This window comes from Falco rusticolus, chromosome Z (assembly GCF_015220075.1).
Source record: "Falco rusticolus isolate bFalRus1 chromosome Z, bFalRus1.pri, whole genome shotgun sequence".
In the NCBI taxonomy this organism is placed as follows: domain Eukaryota; kingdom Metazoa; phylum Chordata; class Aves; order Falconiformes; family Falconidae; genus Falco; species Falco rusticolus.
In genome coordinates, this window is record NC_051210.1 from 2,639,806 (window position 1) to 2,655,042 (window position 15,237).

The 15,237-nt window shown below is 36.7% G+C and overlaps 1 protein-coding gene across 1 annotated transcript in view; it reads right to left on the reverse strand.

The window, feature by feature from the left end:
* The window catches only part of EDIL3 (EGF like repeats and discoidin domains 3), a 267,679-nt gene that overhangs the window by 113,470 nt on the left and 138,972 nt on the right, over positions 1–15,237 (reverse strand). Inside the window, exon 5 of the mRNA XM_037373731.1 lies at positions 4,573–4,686. Within this exon, the coding sequence (XP_037229628.1) occupies positions 4,573–4,686 (114 nt within the window). The remainder of the gene's footprint in view (positions 1–4,572; positions 4,687–15,237) is intronic.

Consider the following 15,237-nt stretch of genomic DNA (forward strand, 5'->3'; position numbering starts at 1 on the left):
CCCATGTTGCTCATGGGAGATTTAACAATGCAGATTCATACTGAATAATGCAAACAGTCTGATACTGATGGAAGTGGCTCCCTGTGGCCTGCAAGAGTTTTGTCATCCAGAAAGCAAAAACTTCAACCCCCAGAGAATCTGCCTTGGAAGCAGCACTTATTTATAGACAATCCAAGACTAAGGAAAAATGTAATGGAGGTAATCACAACTGATAGCTTGAATTCAGCACAAAAGCTAGCAATAGGTTTGGAGCGTGCAAGAACAGGAGATGCATCAAGGAAATGCTGATGCCTTAAGAAATCTGGAAAATATTATGGAATTAATATAGTATAGCTTTGGCTTTCAGAGCATAGGAAAGGTGCTCCCTTTCCATTCTGTGTTTACTAAACATCCGTAGGCAAATTTTCTAATTATCAGATCCTCGGTGAAATGTCTCAACAGGTTGATAAGCTTACTCCAGAACAATTGAATGTGCTTTGAAGCTGCCAGTGCTCTTGCACTCCCCATTACTTTGACTTCACCTCATCCTGTGCTTTCCAGCAATGAGAAGCAGCTGGTGTAAGCATCATTTATGCCTAAAGACAGTAGTAGCTAACAAGAAAGAAAGGAGACCGAATTTAAGCCTCTCCAGAAAAAAAAATGAGAGGTCAGGCCAATGCTTCAAAATTGCAAGGTTACATTAAAAAAAGCAGAAGACGACCCCAGAGGAGCAGAAGCACTGTTGGGGTGTGAAACACATCAGCTGGCCAGGAGGTCAGCTCCATGTCTTCTGAGAACTTTACTTCACAGCTGAGCCCTTAGAAAGCAACTCCAAACCTCATCCATGTCAGAAGGAGACTCAGAAGATGGTCAATGTGTTCCAGATACGGTTCCAAGCTCATTAGGCATTTTACTACTTAGCTGCAGACAAGCCTTTCCCTCTCACTTCAGCTGCGCTAGGTACTAGCAGAGGCTCCGGGGACTAGACGAAAGGATTTTGAGTGGGTGTCCCACAAGGCTTGCAGGACCTGAGTGTAACACAACAGTTGTCTCACACCTGGAAAGTGCTAGAGATGAAATGGTAGGGAATTATTTAGGAGATTAACTAAGAGAAATTAATTACTGTGGAATTAAATGACAGAATTTTAAAAAGAGAGAAACCTTAGTGGGACCATCAGGAAAAACAGTCTGACATAAACTCCTTCAACCTGATGAGTAACACGACAAGTTATTATTACAAAGCATTGGTATTTGGGATATACCAAAGTAGACACACTATTAGAAAGTGATCCCGGAGAACAGGCTTGCATGATGGACTGCATGATGTATTTTTGCCTTTTTTAGTATCGATCTAGGAAAGTTCACATATTTTGTGACGTGGATTAGCAATCTCTGAGCTTTGTGAGGTAATACTGAGACAGCAATCAGTAATTTACATAATTAGGTAGCAGTATTTAATTACATGATTACTGTAAATATGTGTAAAACTAATGGTGTAGCTGGAATGTAATTACTACTTGTAATTACATAATTAGGTACGATGACATAACTAAATTTCTCATGAAATAAAAGATATTTACATGCCCAGCTGCAGGAACCAGCACAGTGCACAATTATATTGGCATAAAAAGGAAAAGTTACCATTTTAATGCTGGCTGTGCTAAAGCTAGCTGAAAAGTAGATGAATGCTCAAAGTTTGTGAACTGTGCCACAGTACTAGAAGAATGCATTGATTTTCCTGAACAGAGGTAGCTCAGTGATTACAGTCAGTGCAAACATTATTGCCATCCTTAATTATCTGTTATTTATTGATAACTCGTCATATGTTCAGCTGAATAACATGAGTATAAAGAGTGGTATAAGAGAAGTATTCAACTATCTACGTTGTGTGGCATTTTATAACTACTGATTTAAGTAATATATTACTTTTCTTTTACGTCTTGAAAGCACATCTGATTTCACACTCCTGCCATGATACTACCCCGCAGACACCAGGCTGGTGGTGCCCCCATATGTGGGTCCCTGCCCAGCTGAAGTACAGAACAGAAGCTTTTTACCACTGCGCTCCAGTGCTGCATTGCGGTGCCCTACCATTTAACCACACCATAGAATCACAGAATGGTTTGGGTTGGAAACAACCTCAAAGACCATCCAGCCCACCACCCTGCCCCAGGCAGGGACACACACTCCCCCCAGCCCAGGCTGCCCCCAGCCCCGTCCAGCCTGGCCTTGAGCCCTGCCAGGGATGGGGCACCCACAGCTGCTCCGGGCAGCCTGGGCCATCTCACCACCCTCACCGTACAGAATTCCTTCCCAATATCTAATCTAAACCCACCCTCTTCCAGTTTGAAACCGTTACCCCTCATCCTATCGCTACACTCTCGCCATCTCTCCTGTCAGCCCCATTAGGTGCTGGAAGGTCTCCTTGGAGCTGTCTCTTCTCCAGGCTGGACAACCCCAGCTCTCTCAGCCTGTACACATTTTGCAGCTGACAAATTAATAGTTACTGCAAAGCACATTTTAAAGCTCACTGTCCTTGATCTCTGCCCCAAAACAATTTGACTGTTGTATCATAGTTGTAAAATTAAAAAAGCTTTATCATAATTGTAAAAATTCTTCAACACTCAATGGAATTATCCTTTCAAATAACTTAGTGTTCTTCTCTATGGGCTAGATGATGGAGTCCTGGGTCACAGCTTTCAGCATTCTTCTACAGAAGCATCTCCAGAAAGATCGTCTGACTGGCTTACTGTTGCAAATCCCCAAAGTATGACCCAGGAAGACAGACTGTAGAAATGTATTTTGCAATTCGCTAATGCTTTACTGACATTAGCAGAATTCTTTCACTGTTTCAGTACACTGGAAATTTCTATTTTTTGTACACATATACTTTCTGTTATATGCTCTCCAAAACAGAACTATGCATATGCATATATATACAAACGCACACATAAAATCAAATCCAGTATAATATATAATGTATACAACTTCACACACAAAGTTCATTTTTACATTTAATTACCTATACAGCTATACAAATAAATATGAAAAAACAGGCGATGATCCAGAAAATCCAATACTAACTTCAAGTAATATCTCTGACCACCCCAATTCTAGCAAAACAGGAGACTAGTTTTATGTGGTCTATAATCTGAGCAATGTCCATGATGCGGCCAAAAAACCAGAACGGGTAAACTCTGAAGAGATGGAGGAGATTCCTGGTAGAACTCCACATGGTATTTCAATTGTGCCTTGTAAGGAAATATATGAAGTGATTCACCAGCAATTTTTACAGAAAATTTTAATAGATGTTCATTTTTTACAAATTCTTTCTGGTAGCCATACAGGCCTTAATGTTTCTCAAAGCAAATCTTAATGTTTGATTTCTCTTTAGAATTATAAACATGTTACGTATGTCTCAAAAATTAGGCACAAAAGAAGATGCCTCAAATCTCCTGCAGGTTGCATATATAAATCTGGGAATTCACTGAGGCTTCGTAAAAAAATTCCCAGCTAGTCATTTGTGGTTATTGGTCTATGTTGTTTTCTTCTCCATATTTCCCCATGCATCCATAATGTGAAAACAGAAAAATTAATCAGATTCTTCAGCTTTGTTATGGTGTCACTTATTTAGTATTCAATATGTAGCATTTTTTTAAAAATATTATTTTTCCTGCTACATATGGTAGCAGATCTTCGTTGAACTAGAAATTTCCTTTCTTGAATGTGGATGACTTTAGTATCTGAGGTATTTTAAATGTAGTATCTAACACTACAAATGCTAATACACAAATATTTTCCTTTTTTCCCTTAAATTACCAGGCCTGACATATCATGGCACTCTATTAGCTTTTTCCACCACACCACCCTATTAGCATCCTTTGCTCAACTAAAACACACTGGCTTCTTCTCTGCGGTATTTTCAATCCATGAGCCTCTAACACGTTATTGATGTTCAGTTAAGGTATATTGCATTTCGTACCATAGCAGTTTATTCTGTTTTTGTTATTTTGGTCTTCAAGATTCCCTAGTCTTTCTTACGTGAAGAACTCCTTTGTAGTAACAGCTTTAGGCATCTGACCTGTATAGTGCATTCATAGTTAATGTTATTGGTAAAATCATGTAAGATTTCTCCCATGACAGAACTTGGAGGAACTCCACTAATGATTTCTCTGTAAACAAGAGGTCCAACTTTTAGAGATCTGTCACAGAGAGTAACATATATTTTCACCCCACTTTTACACTTGTTGGTATCTGCTAATTACTGTTGAGGACAGGATACTTGGTGAGACAAACCCCTAGCCTGAATCAGTTTTTGTATTTTCTACTTTAGACTACTTACTACTCCTTGTTTGACTCTTAGATAATAACTTTGCATTTAGCAAATGTTTCCACCATAGCAGATGCTTTACTTGAATGCATGACAGGTTTGGTCTCTTAATTTTCCTCCATTTTGAAAAGAATAAGGTGGCTATTTTGAGCATTATGTATTTGTAGACTACAGAAATATTTCCATAGTATACTACGGTCTTTTCTGCAAAAGAAAATATTATTTTATTTTAAAAAGTGGATGTAAAACCATGGAATACTTACTTTGTTGGCAGTTTCTTCCCATAAATTCACCTGGACATTCACAAGAATAGTTGGCAACGAGATCTGTACAGATTCCACCATTCTTGCAGGGTTCAGCTTCACATTCATTTACATCTGCAGAAAGCACACGAGACAGCATCGGGATTAGCAAAGAGAAATTGTACAAGCAGTAGGCACTTGTTTTAAAGCACTAAACCACAACATAGTTACACAAATGACTTTAGAAGACATGCATTCTTTTGCCCAGCAAACGTACTCAATAAAAGATGTGATTCAGCAGGGCTTGTTTTAGGAAAAAAACAAAGCAATTTAATATAAATTTAGCTAGTTTCATACACCTACTGAAGTTTTTCTATGTCACAGCATACAACAGAATTTGAAATTTTGCTCAGTGATTTTCACTGTAACTTCCAGAGGACATCAGGGCCACAAGTCACAGTCTGGCCTTAAATAAACAAATTCAATTAGTTCTAACAGAGTACTCATTAGTGATCCTTGCAACTTCAAGTAATATAGCTACTTCTTTATCAACAGATGTCAGTTACAAATGCTTTTCAGTTCATCTTAATTCATTAAACATCTAATTGACAAGGTTGTTTAACCGTCTAAAAAATTTCCTTTCTGTGCATGAGTTAGCGGGCAAATTGAAATTAATAGCTTGATCTAGAAGCTTGCAAATTTTATTAAATTCAAAGGACAGAAAAGGTGGTTAATTTCATTTGAGTTTCCCTTTTCCAGTACACTGCCAAATGCTGCAAGAATACTATTGTCCAGTCTTTTTCAGGGTAGTAACCTTCACGTATAATACCAGATTCTTTTTCTCAAAAGCAATGTTGCATTTTTCAGTCATCATAAATAGGCAGATGAAGGATAACAATACCTCATAGTTAAAATTCTCTGTCTCTGCATTTATTTTTCTTTTGTATGGAGTAGAAACATATGGATTTTATATATCATTATCTCAAAGGGCTGCATCAATGCATGCTGTTAAATGTTTAAAAGACGGTAGCCCATGCTAGCTTTATTAAGAGTTGAAGTCCTGTTGCACTAGACACTGGAAAGAACAAACAGAAAAGCGCTCGGTTTTGCTTAAGTGCATATTCATTTTGGATACAGTTGCTGATAAAGTGCACAGGATAGCACAGAGATAAATTCAAATGAGAAGACTCTTAACAGAGATGAACCAGTTGCACACACTGGTGAGCAAAATGCCCTGCAAATTGAAGTAATACTCCTCACTGTTGTGTTGAATCTGCTTCTGTCCCCAAAATGCAAACCTGGTTTGTGGTGGCATATATAAAAGAGATGCTGCATAAATGTCTGAACCTGATACAATAAAGCTTGTGCAGAATAAGCAGAATTCAGCTCTGTCAAGAAAGTTCCTTGATTTCTGGTAGTTGAGTATGTAACTTTTGTACACTTAATTTGATTTTTCACATTAACTAGGAATCTATGTACAAAAATTCAGTGTTTTAATACACAGCTTTCCTACATCTAATTGACGTTGTGATGTCTCCAGGGAAGTCTGCACCTCCATTCTTTTTTCCAAATCTAAAAAGCCATGTAGCTTTTAAGTTCTGTCTCTAACGTATGTAAGGCAGGTTGAACACTGGCTGAATGGCTGGGCCCAAAGAGCGTTGATCAGTGGTGAGAAGTCTAACTGGAGGCCAGTAACTATCACTTCCAGAGCCAGTACTGGTCAGATGCTGTTCAGCATCTTCGTTGATGATCTGGATGATGGGGTAGAGGGCACCCTCACCAATTTTGCTGATGACACAAAACTGGGAGGAGAGGTTGATACATCAAATGGGTATTGCTGCCATCCAGAGGGACCACAGCAGGCTGAAGAAATGGACTAAACAGGAGCCTCATGAGGTTCAACAAGGGGAAGTGCAAAGTCCTACCTCTGTTCCTGGGGAGGAACAGCCCCATGCACAAGTACACCCTGGCAAGCTGAGCAGATGGAAGCAGCTTGGCTGCTTGCCCTGGTGGACAAGAAGTTGACCATAAGACAACAATGCACCCTCAGGGCAAAGAAGGCCAACAGTGCCCTGGGCTATATTAGGTGGAGGATTACCAGCAAGCTGAGGGATGTGATCCTTAGTGTCTACTCAGCACCGGGGGTGGCCACACGTAGAGTGCTGTATCCAGCTTTGGGCTCTCCAGTATGAGATGGACATGGGCATTCTGGAGAGAGTCCAACAAAGGGCCACTAAGATGATTAAGGGACTGAGGCACCTTGTCTATGAGGAAAGGCAGAGAGAACTGGCACTGTTTAGCTAAAAGAGCAGGAGGGTCAGGAGGAAATTCATCAATCTATATAAATACCTGAAGATAGAGCCAGGCTCTTTTCAGTCACGGTCAGTGACAGGACAAGGCAATGGGCACAAATGGAAACACAGGACATTCCGTCTCAGCATCAGAAAACACTTACTTACTGTGAGGATGACCGAGCAGTGGCCATACATTGCCCAGAGTGTTTTTGGAGTCTCCACCCTTGCAGATATCAAAAAAACCATTTGGACATAGTCCTGGGCAACCAGCTCTAGGTGGCCCTCCTTGAGCAGGAGGGAGTGGACCAGATGACCTCCAGAGCTCTCTTTTACCCTCAGACCCTTCTGTGAGTCTGTGATTACCTTCCTGCTGCTGTGAACAGAAATTCAGGGACAGACTTTCAGCTAAATGGGGAGGGCTAGTTTAAGTTCTTTGAACCAGGAAAAATTCAGATTTTTATACTAAAATGGATGATGGTTACTGATCTTTGAGCTTCTTTTCAATCCCTCATGTCTTACTATTTGTTGCCTATAAAGATACGATATATTGGACTAATACAAATTGACAGGGTTAACTGAATTTCTGTCTATCGAAGAGGAAGAAGAGGAGTAACAGCTTAGTGTGTGAGAAAAAACCTGCCAAGGGAAATGACCAGAGAGCAGACCTGCTCAATTCTAAATTCTTTATATGTATTTATAAAATTTAACAAGATTCTTCTGCTCCCTGTTTGGCTTTTAAAGTAAAGTCCATTAACCTTACATTTTCATCATGTTATTCATCATTTTAATGAAGGCTAACATATTTGTAGGAAAAAAGTATCAGAATCAGTGTGAGCTGAAAAACATTAAATGAACACACGAACTGCCTCTTACTTGGTGAAATAAAGGTAGTAATTTATCCTCTTAAAAGCCTTTCTGTGTAAAGATAATACCTTCTTAAGATATTTAAATTTTTCTAATCTGCCATTCCTATTGAAATATGTAGGAAAAAATGCAGAGCTTTCCAGCATATTTCATATTGTCTACGCAATTATGTAAAAAACAGATTGAACCTTAAGTACCAGATACTTTTAAAGCAATCCTCATATTCTATCCCTATGGAGCAATTAGCTATGATCAGTGCAGAAAGATGGACGGTTTTTATTATTATCTTTGTTACTTGGATCCTACAGTGATTTTGTTCCAGTAATTTGAGAACCTTTAGTCCTATCAGTTCAAACAAATATGTCATATTTGATGAATGAGGAAAGACTAGCTCATTGTAGCATCATGTTTGAAACCAGAACAGACGTTTAGTTGGAAAGATAATGAACTGAACTGTTTTAAAGAAAGAAGCATAAGTTCTACAGAATTATTTAATTTACTATTCATTATTTCATTTGATTGAATGTGCAGATGTAGAATATTTAATTAAAAGTGGTTCCTGCAAATTGTTGTCAGATTTTGTTCAACTTCGTAGATGCGCCAATTATGCCACTGAACTTTACACCAGCTGGTGTGTTTCTTCTGAAACAAATATATTCCCTTTTAAACTTTGTCATATTGTCAGGATTAGAAGTAAATTTGAAGAGAAATTTTAAAATACCAGAGTTTCTGGAGTAGTTGCTCCTAAAGACAATACAGGCTCCTAAAGGAAAGCTCTCTGTATGTTGTCAGATACGAATTCCTCACTGACTATGCAATCAACCTACCTATGCGAGAAGGATGTGCTTTTAATGTAAATTAACTAATACAAAGTAAAATCACTGTAGGTTGCTCACGATTTGTCAGGTAAGCTTAGGTTTTCTGCCAGGTCAGATTTTGAAGTGTAGTTCAGATCTTATGCATTGCAATAACTAAAACACAGACAGCTGGGTGCAACCACAGAATTCAGAGTTCCTCACACAGGGACCTAGTAAGACTGTTAAATACTGAGTGAAATGGGGTCCTGAAAAGGTTTAAGTGCCAGTACAGGAAAAGCCTGTGTTTCTAAATAGTGTCCAGGTTAGCTAAATGTAAAAGAGCAACTAGAAAAAAAACCACAAACCCCACAAACCCAACCCCCTTCAAGCCCAATCCCCCAAGATTTCTCCACTGAAGATGGATTCTGAAAATGATAGTGGTGCAGAAACGAGCAAACTCTGACCATTTTCTGAAAACAGATTTTCCTTGAATAATAGCTTGAAGGCTATGACAGTTGGTTAGGAAGTAAAGGTTACGCTAAGGTTTCTTTTTATGCTGAATATGATTAAATTTACATTTCCTACCTCCTATGATCAAACCATAACTACAAAGCTATTAAGCACACTTCTGTTTGAAGCACAGTAATTTGTTCAAAGAACAAAAAAATTGTTATATTACATAGTGAACTGGAGAATTCGTTATATTACATAGTGAACTGGAGAATCATCGTGAGGCAGAGTTCTGGGATTTTGTCCACCTTTCTGGATTATATATATATGTGTGTGTATGTGTGTGTGTGTATATATATAAATAAAAATTTATATTTTTATATATAAATCCTCTAAGTATTTAATAAACCATGAATAAAACCTAGAATTGTAGTTTCTAACATAATATAATTAAAAATACATAATTCTCATTCTGGACTTTACTGGTTAAAGTCACATGTGTTTTCCTGAAAAATTACCCCACATGAAATGGGTATATGAATCATGTAACTGTTATAAACAAAAATTTACAATTACTTCCAGTGATTGGAGTTCTTCAGCAAGCTACTTGGTGTAAACCTGACTTTTTGTGACAAAGGGACTGATAAGCTTAGTCACTTGTCTTTGCTGACGCAGCTTGCATTTTGGCTGCAAATGAACACCAGTGTCGTGTTCCTGTCCCCTGCACGCTTGTTCTTTACGCATCCCAAATTCCTGGTGCCTGCCACCTGAACCCTTGTTTCTCATCCAGGAATACCTTTCGCAGTAAAGACTTCCTGAAGTTCCCTCCTGCTGACAAGCACATTCTTTCCTTATCCATTGATTTTGCACTTATTTTGGCTTCCTGATCACACTTGGTCTGCTCATCTCAACTTTAAGTCATGTTCTTGATCTATCTTCCATCTTGATGGAACGGTTGGCCCATCACAGCTGCAGTATCTAGGTTCAAGCATCTCTATTGAAAGTCAGCTTGGTTCTTATTAGAAGCATTGATTAGACATAATCCAGTTATGCCCTACTAAAATAGAAAATATTTTTTTTCCATAATAAAGTCAATGTAATATATAGAAAATAGATGGGGACACATCAACTGGTTATAAACTCTGTATCATATCTGGTTTCTAGGAAGACTCACAGCTATACACTGAATAAAGATCAAGTCACAATTTGAGAACCATGACACCCTTCCCTGCACCCAATTACCCCATTACATTTTTTTTAAAAAAAGAAGACTGAAAAACTTAGAAGCTCCTCTACCAAGTTCTACTTTTTAAAGAAGTTGTTGATAACTAATAGCATGTTCAAATACCTCCACATTTGGAAACTGCTAAAGCACAAAGTGGAGAAACGTATAGTATGGAATAATTATCTTTTAGCTGGAGCCTAGTCTAGGCTTTTCTTGTAGTCGCTTGATGGTTCTCGAATAGATTTTTTAAAATGCATTCTCCATATTTTTTTCTTTATTGTATATTGATCCTGTAAGATTTAATTACATGGGTAAGTACGGTATTGGTAAAGACCAAACAACATGTATGATCTTGCTTGCAGAACTTTGTAATAGTCTGTTATTGTTTAGACACGGGCTTTCAGATGTTCAAACTCTTCATTATTACTTTCCTAACAAATACCATGAAAGTCATGCTATATACTCTTTTCTGTTATTAGCGATTTGTGCCAATTTGCTCAAGTACCGTATTTTTTTAATGAGACATTAAATGGTAAAGCTCCATTGAAAACAATAAATTTATATCAGTTTTATTTGGTAAAGAATCTGACTTAAGAGAATCAATAGAATTTAACATGGCTATCTTAACAGTGACCTACTTAGTTAAATGACAAAATTTGAAGGATAACAGCAATTCATGTATAGACTGGACACATCTCCATTAAAAATAGCAGACTTTTAGTAAAAATATTTACCAAAAAAACCCACCCCAAAATCCTCATGACAATGTTCTGTCTCATATTCCTGTGGTTCACTAAAACAATCTTAAATTGTAAAGGCCTCCTAAACGAAGACAACCTTATTTTTTTTCTAAAAAGCTAAATATATATAAAAAAATTGCATTTAAACAGAATGAATAAGAATTGCCAGAAAGTTTGCAAGCACCTTCAATTTTTAATTAAAAGATACAGAAGAGATAAGTAAGTACCATGGTAACAATTCATTTTATTATTGTTAATTACCGGTTTAAGAAAGTTTCTAGCCTGTTTCTGAAGAAGTTTTTGGCTGTGATTAATGTAAACAGAAAATAACTGTGACTTCAGCTATAACTGTTCCTTGATTTAACCAGGATTGCACAAAAACAAGGATTAATATACTACTGGTACAACCACATTGTGAAACCTGAGCATATTCCCATGAAATCTGGGAATTTAGTATGTATTATTAAATCTGAACTGGTTGTATTCAATGTATATTCAACAAAGGACAGACGTCTGTTAAAATTTAGTGGTTTGATTGCTTTTTCAGAGCTAGTTTCCTGACCACAGAAGGCTGTAAAAATGCTGTGCCAAATAACCTGCAGGAAACCTCAGCTATAATGTCATACTGCAGTGATTCACTCTTCAGACATCCTTATTATCTGCTCTTCAAAAAGAGCAGAAAACAGCTTTACACTTGAGATGAACATGTGAAAGTAAAAGCCTCTTGCTCCCCGCCCTCAGAGGCCAAACATTGTATTACCTCTACTATCATTATTTTTTATAAAGTTTTCCTTTTCCTGCAAGTATTTGGTACAACATATGTGGTAAATGTCCTCCAGAATAATCTGTCACAGAGCTGCCTATTAGAATTTTTCCTAAACTGTTTAGTATAAACATTTCAGGTAGTAGTATTCTATTAAGAGGAGAGTAAGTCAGGTAAAAGAGTTACTAAAGTTGTGTTCTGAACCCAAAAGCGGCATTCTAAATAAGCAAGCCAAGGTAATAAAAATAATTTCTAGACAGTAAGTCAGAACTTTTGGCTTGACTAGGCGTGAATTTTTGAGAAACACTGATTACCAGCAATACACATTAATGTCTAAACAGATAACAAAAACAATTTGGAGAAGAGTTCAGTTGCTCCTACCTAGAGCTCTGTCAGGAAATGCCTCTTAAGCATCCTTTCCAACATAACAGTCTTGCCTTTCAAAGCAATTTTATGTCCTCTTAGGCTTTAATTGATACTTTTTGATAAATAAATACTAATTGATACTTTTTAATTATGTCTCTAACAAGCCCTCTCTAAGAAAAACTAAAAGAAAGAAAGAGAAAAATAGAGGACTTTAAGCTACCTGTAAAAACTGATCTTTTCCCTAAGTTTGGAAAAAATCAAGTGTTATTTCCCATCCTAGTGCTTTCTGAAATAATTTTAGTCCAACTTGTTTCAAGAAAAATTGGAATACGTAGCTATGATTCTGTTTACTTTGACCTGTAAAGAAATCCAAGTTCTGAGAAACCGACAATCAAAGAATATCTTCAAGATTTTTTAAATGGCATTTTCTTAAATTTAAGGTGGTAAGTACAATCTTTAATTTTGATGAAGCAGCATTGTTTATTACGAGTAATTTCTTTCCCCACCAGTTCATTTATCATCTTTTCCACCTATAATTTACAGCTCTGTTCAAAGCAGTGCTGTTATAGTATCAGTGAATCAGTTGTAGCAACTACCTGTAAAATCACATTTTAAAATGGATTTATTATCTATAGCATTGTTCTAGCTTTTTTCATGTTCTATAATGGCATTTCCCCTATGCAACTGTCACTTAAACATAAATTTGCAAAGCCAATTTAAAGTTTACAAGTCATTTATGAATACATGTCTATACAATAGCAACTATAACCACAGTTTTCAGATTAACTGTAGAAGTATTAGAAAAATAGTAATAAAAATCAATATCAAGAAAAAGAGCCATTTAAATATTTTGCAGAATACGGTTCTTGTTTTGGCACTTTGAATTAAGGCTAGGGATAAAAAAAAAATATTAGCCAATTTACAAATTGCTAGGAACCCACAGGGACAACCTCTATGAACACTGCAAAGTTTATACATCACTCCAATATAGACATTTAGCATTTTATATGCTATGCACATTTTATAATGTGCAGGTTTTCCAGCAAGAGACCAAATATTAATTATTTCTGTATTTTTACGCTCCAAAACTTGTTTTCCCTCGTTTTCCTTCAAAACTATTGGAAACTATGTAAAAGAATGGTGAGATCAGAGAATTAATTTCATAAAAGTCTAATGGGAGCTTCTAAAGACACCATAAAAGGTGCCTGTTGACTTCAAGGGATTTTGAGCAGATTCTAAAAATAAGTTAGGGCCCTGCAGCAATCTTTGCTGCAGTAACCATACATCTTGTTGCATTCACAGCAATATTTGTGGCTTTATTTTCATACATGTTTGTGTATTTTGACAATACTTTTTTATCCATCTTTCTGTTTTGAAAACTGCCATAAAATAAATTATTAAACTATTGATCTAATCATATAATGAAAGTGGAATCTGCATAGGTTCTTACTGCCTGTCTTGCAAAATTTTTATCTTTTAGTCATAGCCACTTAAAACTTATTACAGTTTTCTCTGCGGAGTCACACTTCCAACACGGGACTACGTCCGTATTTCTTGATCTTGTATTTACCTGTTTAAATGCATATTTAACAGCTTTTCGTCTGAGGTAGATTAAATTTAATAGAATTTTTCAATAGCATTTCCAAGACCTTTCTTAACAGTTTTAAAAGAGTTGGTGCTTTAAAAGTTTTTATATAAATTGAAGCAGATTTTTCATTTTTAATTACTTTTAATGTATACTGGCATGAAAACCTTTGTCCCATTAAGAAACTTACCATTTAATTGTACACTGTTAAAGCATGTCTTCAGGGCAACAATTCCTATCATTTCCAATGAACCTTATTAAAATAATTGGCTATTTATGTAACAAGCATTTGACAAATCATTTTAACTGTAGTTGAGGAAAAAAAACTTTATTAAAAAGTGAATCAACTTGTGAATAATTTTTTATTACAAGCAATGCTCCAAAAATCTCAATTGCATGAGTAAACTTAAATTACCCAGCATTAGACTATAACCTCTAGCTGGATAATTTGTTAAAATAGCGTAGGTGGGCTCAAGGCAGGAAGTCCAATTATTTTCAGAGCAAGTTTGAACACAGAGCAGTAAATTAGCATATTTCCCTTCCATATCCCAAAATAATTGTATTCTTTCAAAATGCGGTTGTTTATGCATTTCAGAATAGAGTGAGCGCAGGGATATATCTTTTTCACATGAGTACAGTTATGGCATGTTTTTTGAAAAATGTTATTAGACCAACAAGTCCTGGAGGACATGATGATGGATGTTCTAAAATGACTAAAACAGATGGTTATATTTGTTCACATGTCTGTATTTGATATACACAGGGTGAAGTGTATTCCTTTATGGCCAATCTATATACATCTAATTTAAGCACTCATAATAAGTTGTCTGTGGGACTTCAGTGCACTTACGTTGCAAAAATGCATATAAATGTGCCGCGTAAAGGTAATTTCTACTCTTTGCTAATACCTTTCAAATTCATTCTCCTAGTTGCTTATAAATATATGCATATTTTACTGTTTATGAATCTTATTTTTAGATTTAATTACAGAAATAATCTAGCAGTGTAAACAGAAGAATGGGTTAGGTGTTTTGGCACAGTTCTGTAACCTTTTCCCCTGTAGTGGCTGCGGAGTACCACTTTTTATTACATTTAACACACATGGACACGTATTAGTTTAAGAGCACATTTATAAATTACCTAAGAGTTACAGATGATTAATAAATGAATGAACAGCTTAATACATGATTAACGAAATGTCTATTCCTCACCATTGCAAATCACTATGTTCATCATAACCATAGATATATCCTTAGTCCTATAAGGATTATACATTTCCTTATAGTATAGGTACACAAACATAAGAGCAAGAGGAAAGACCTGAGGAACTACAGGTCAGTCAGTGTCACCTCAGTCCCCAGGAAGGTGATGAAGAAAGCTGTGCTTCCCATTCCATGAAAGACAAGATGGTGATGCAAAGTCACCAGCATGCCTTTATGAGGGAGAAACAATGCTTGACCAGTCTGATAGCCCACCACAGTGAGGTGACTGGTCAGTGGATGGGGGTGAGCAGTGAATGCTGTTTACCTGAACCTCAGGAAGACTTTTAACACTGCCTCCCATCGCATCCTTTTAGGCAGGCTAACAGTGTGCAGGTTAGAT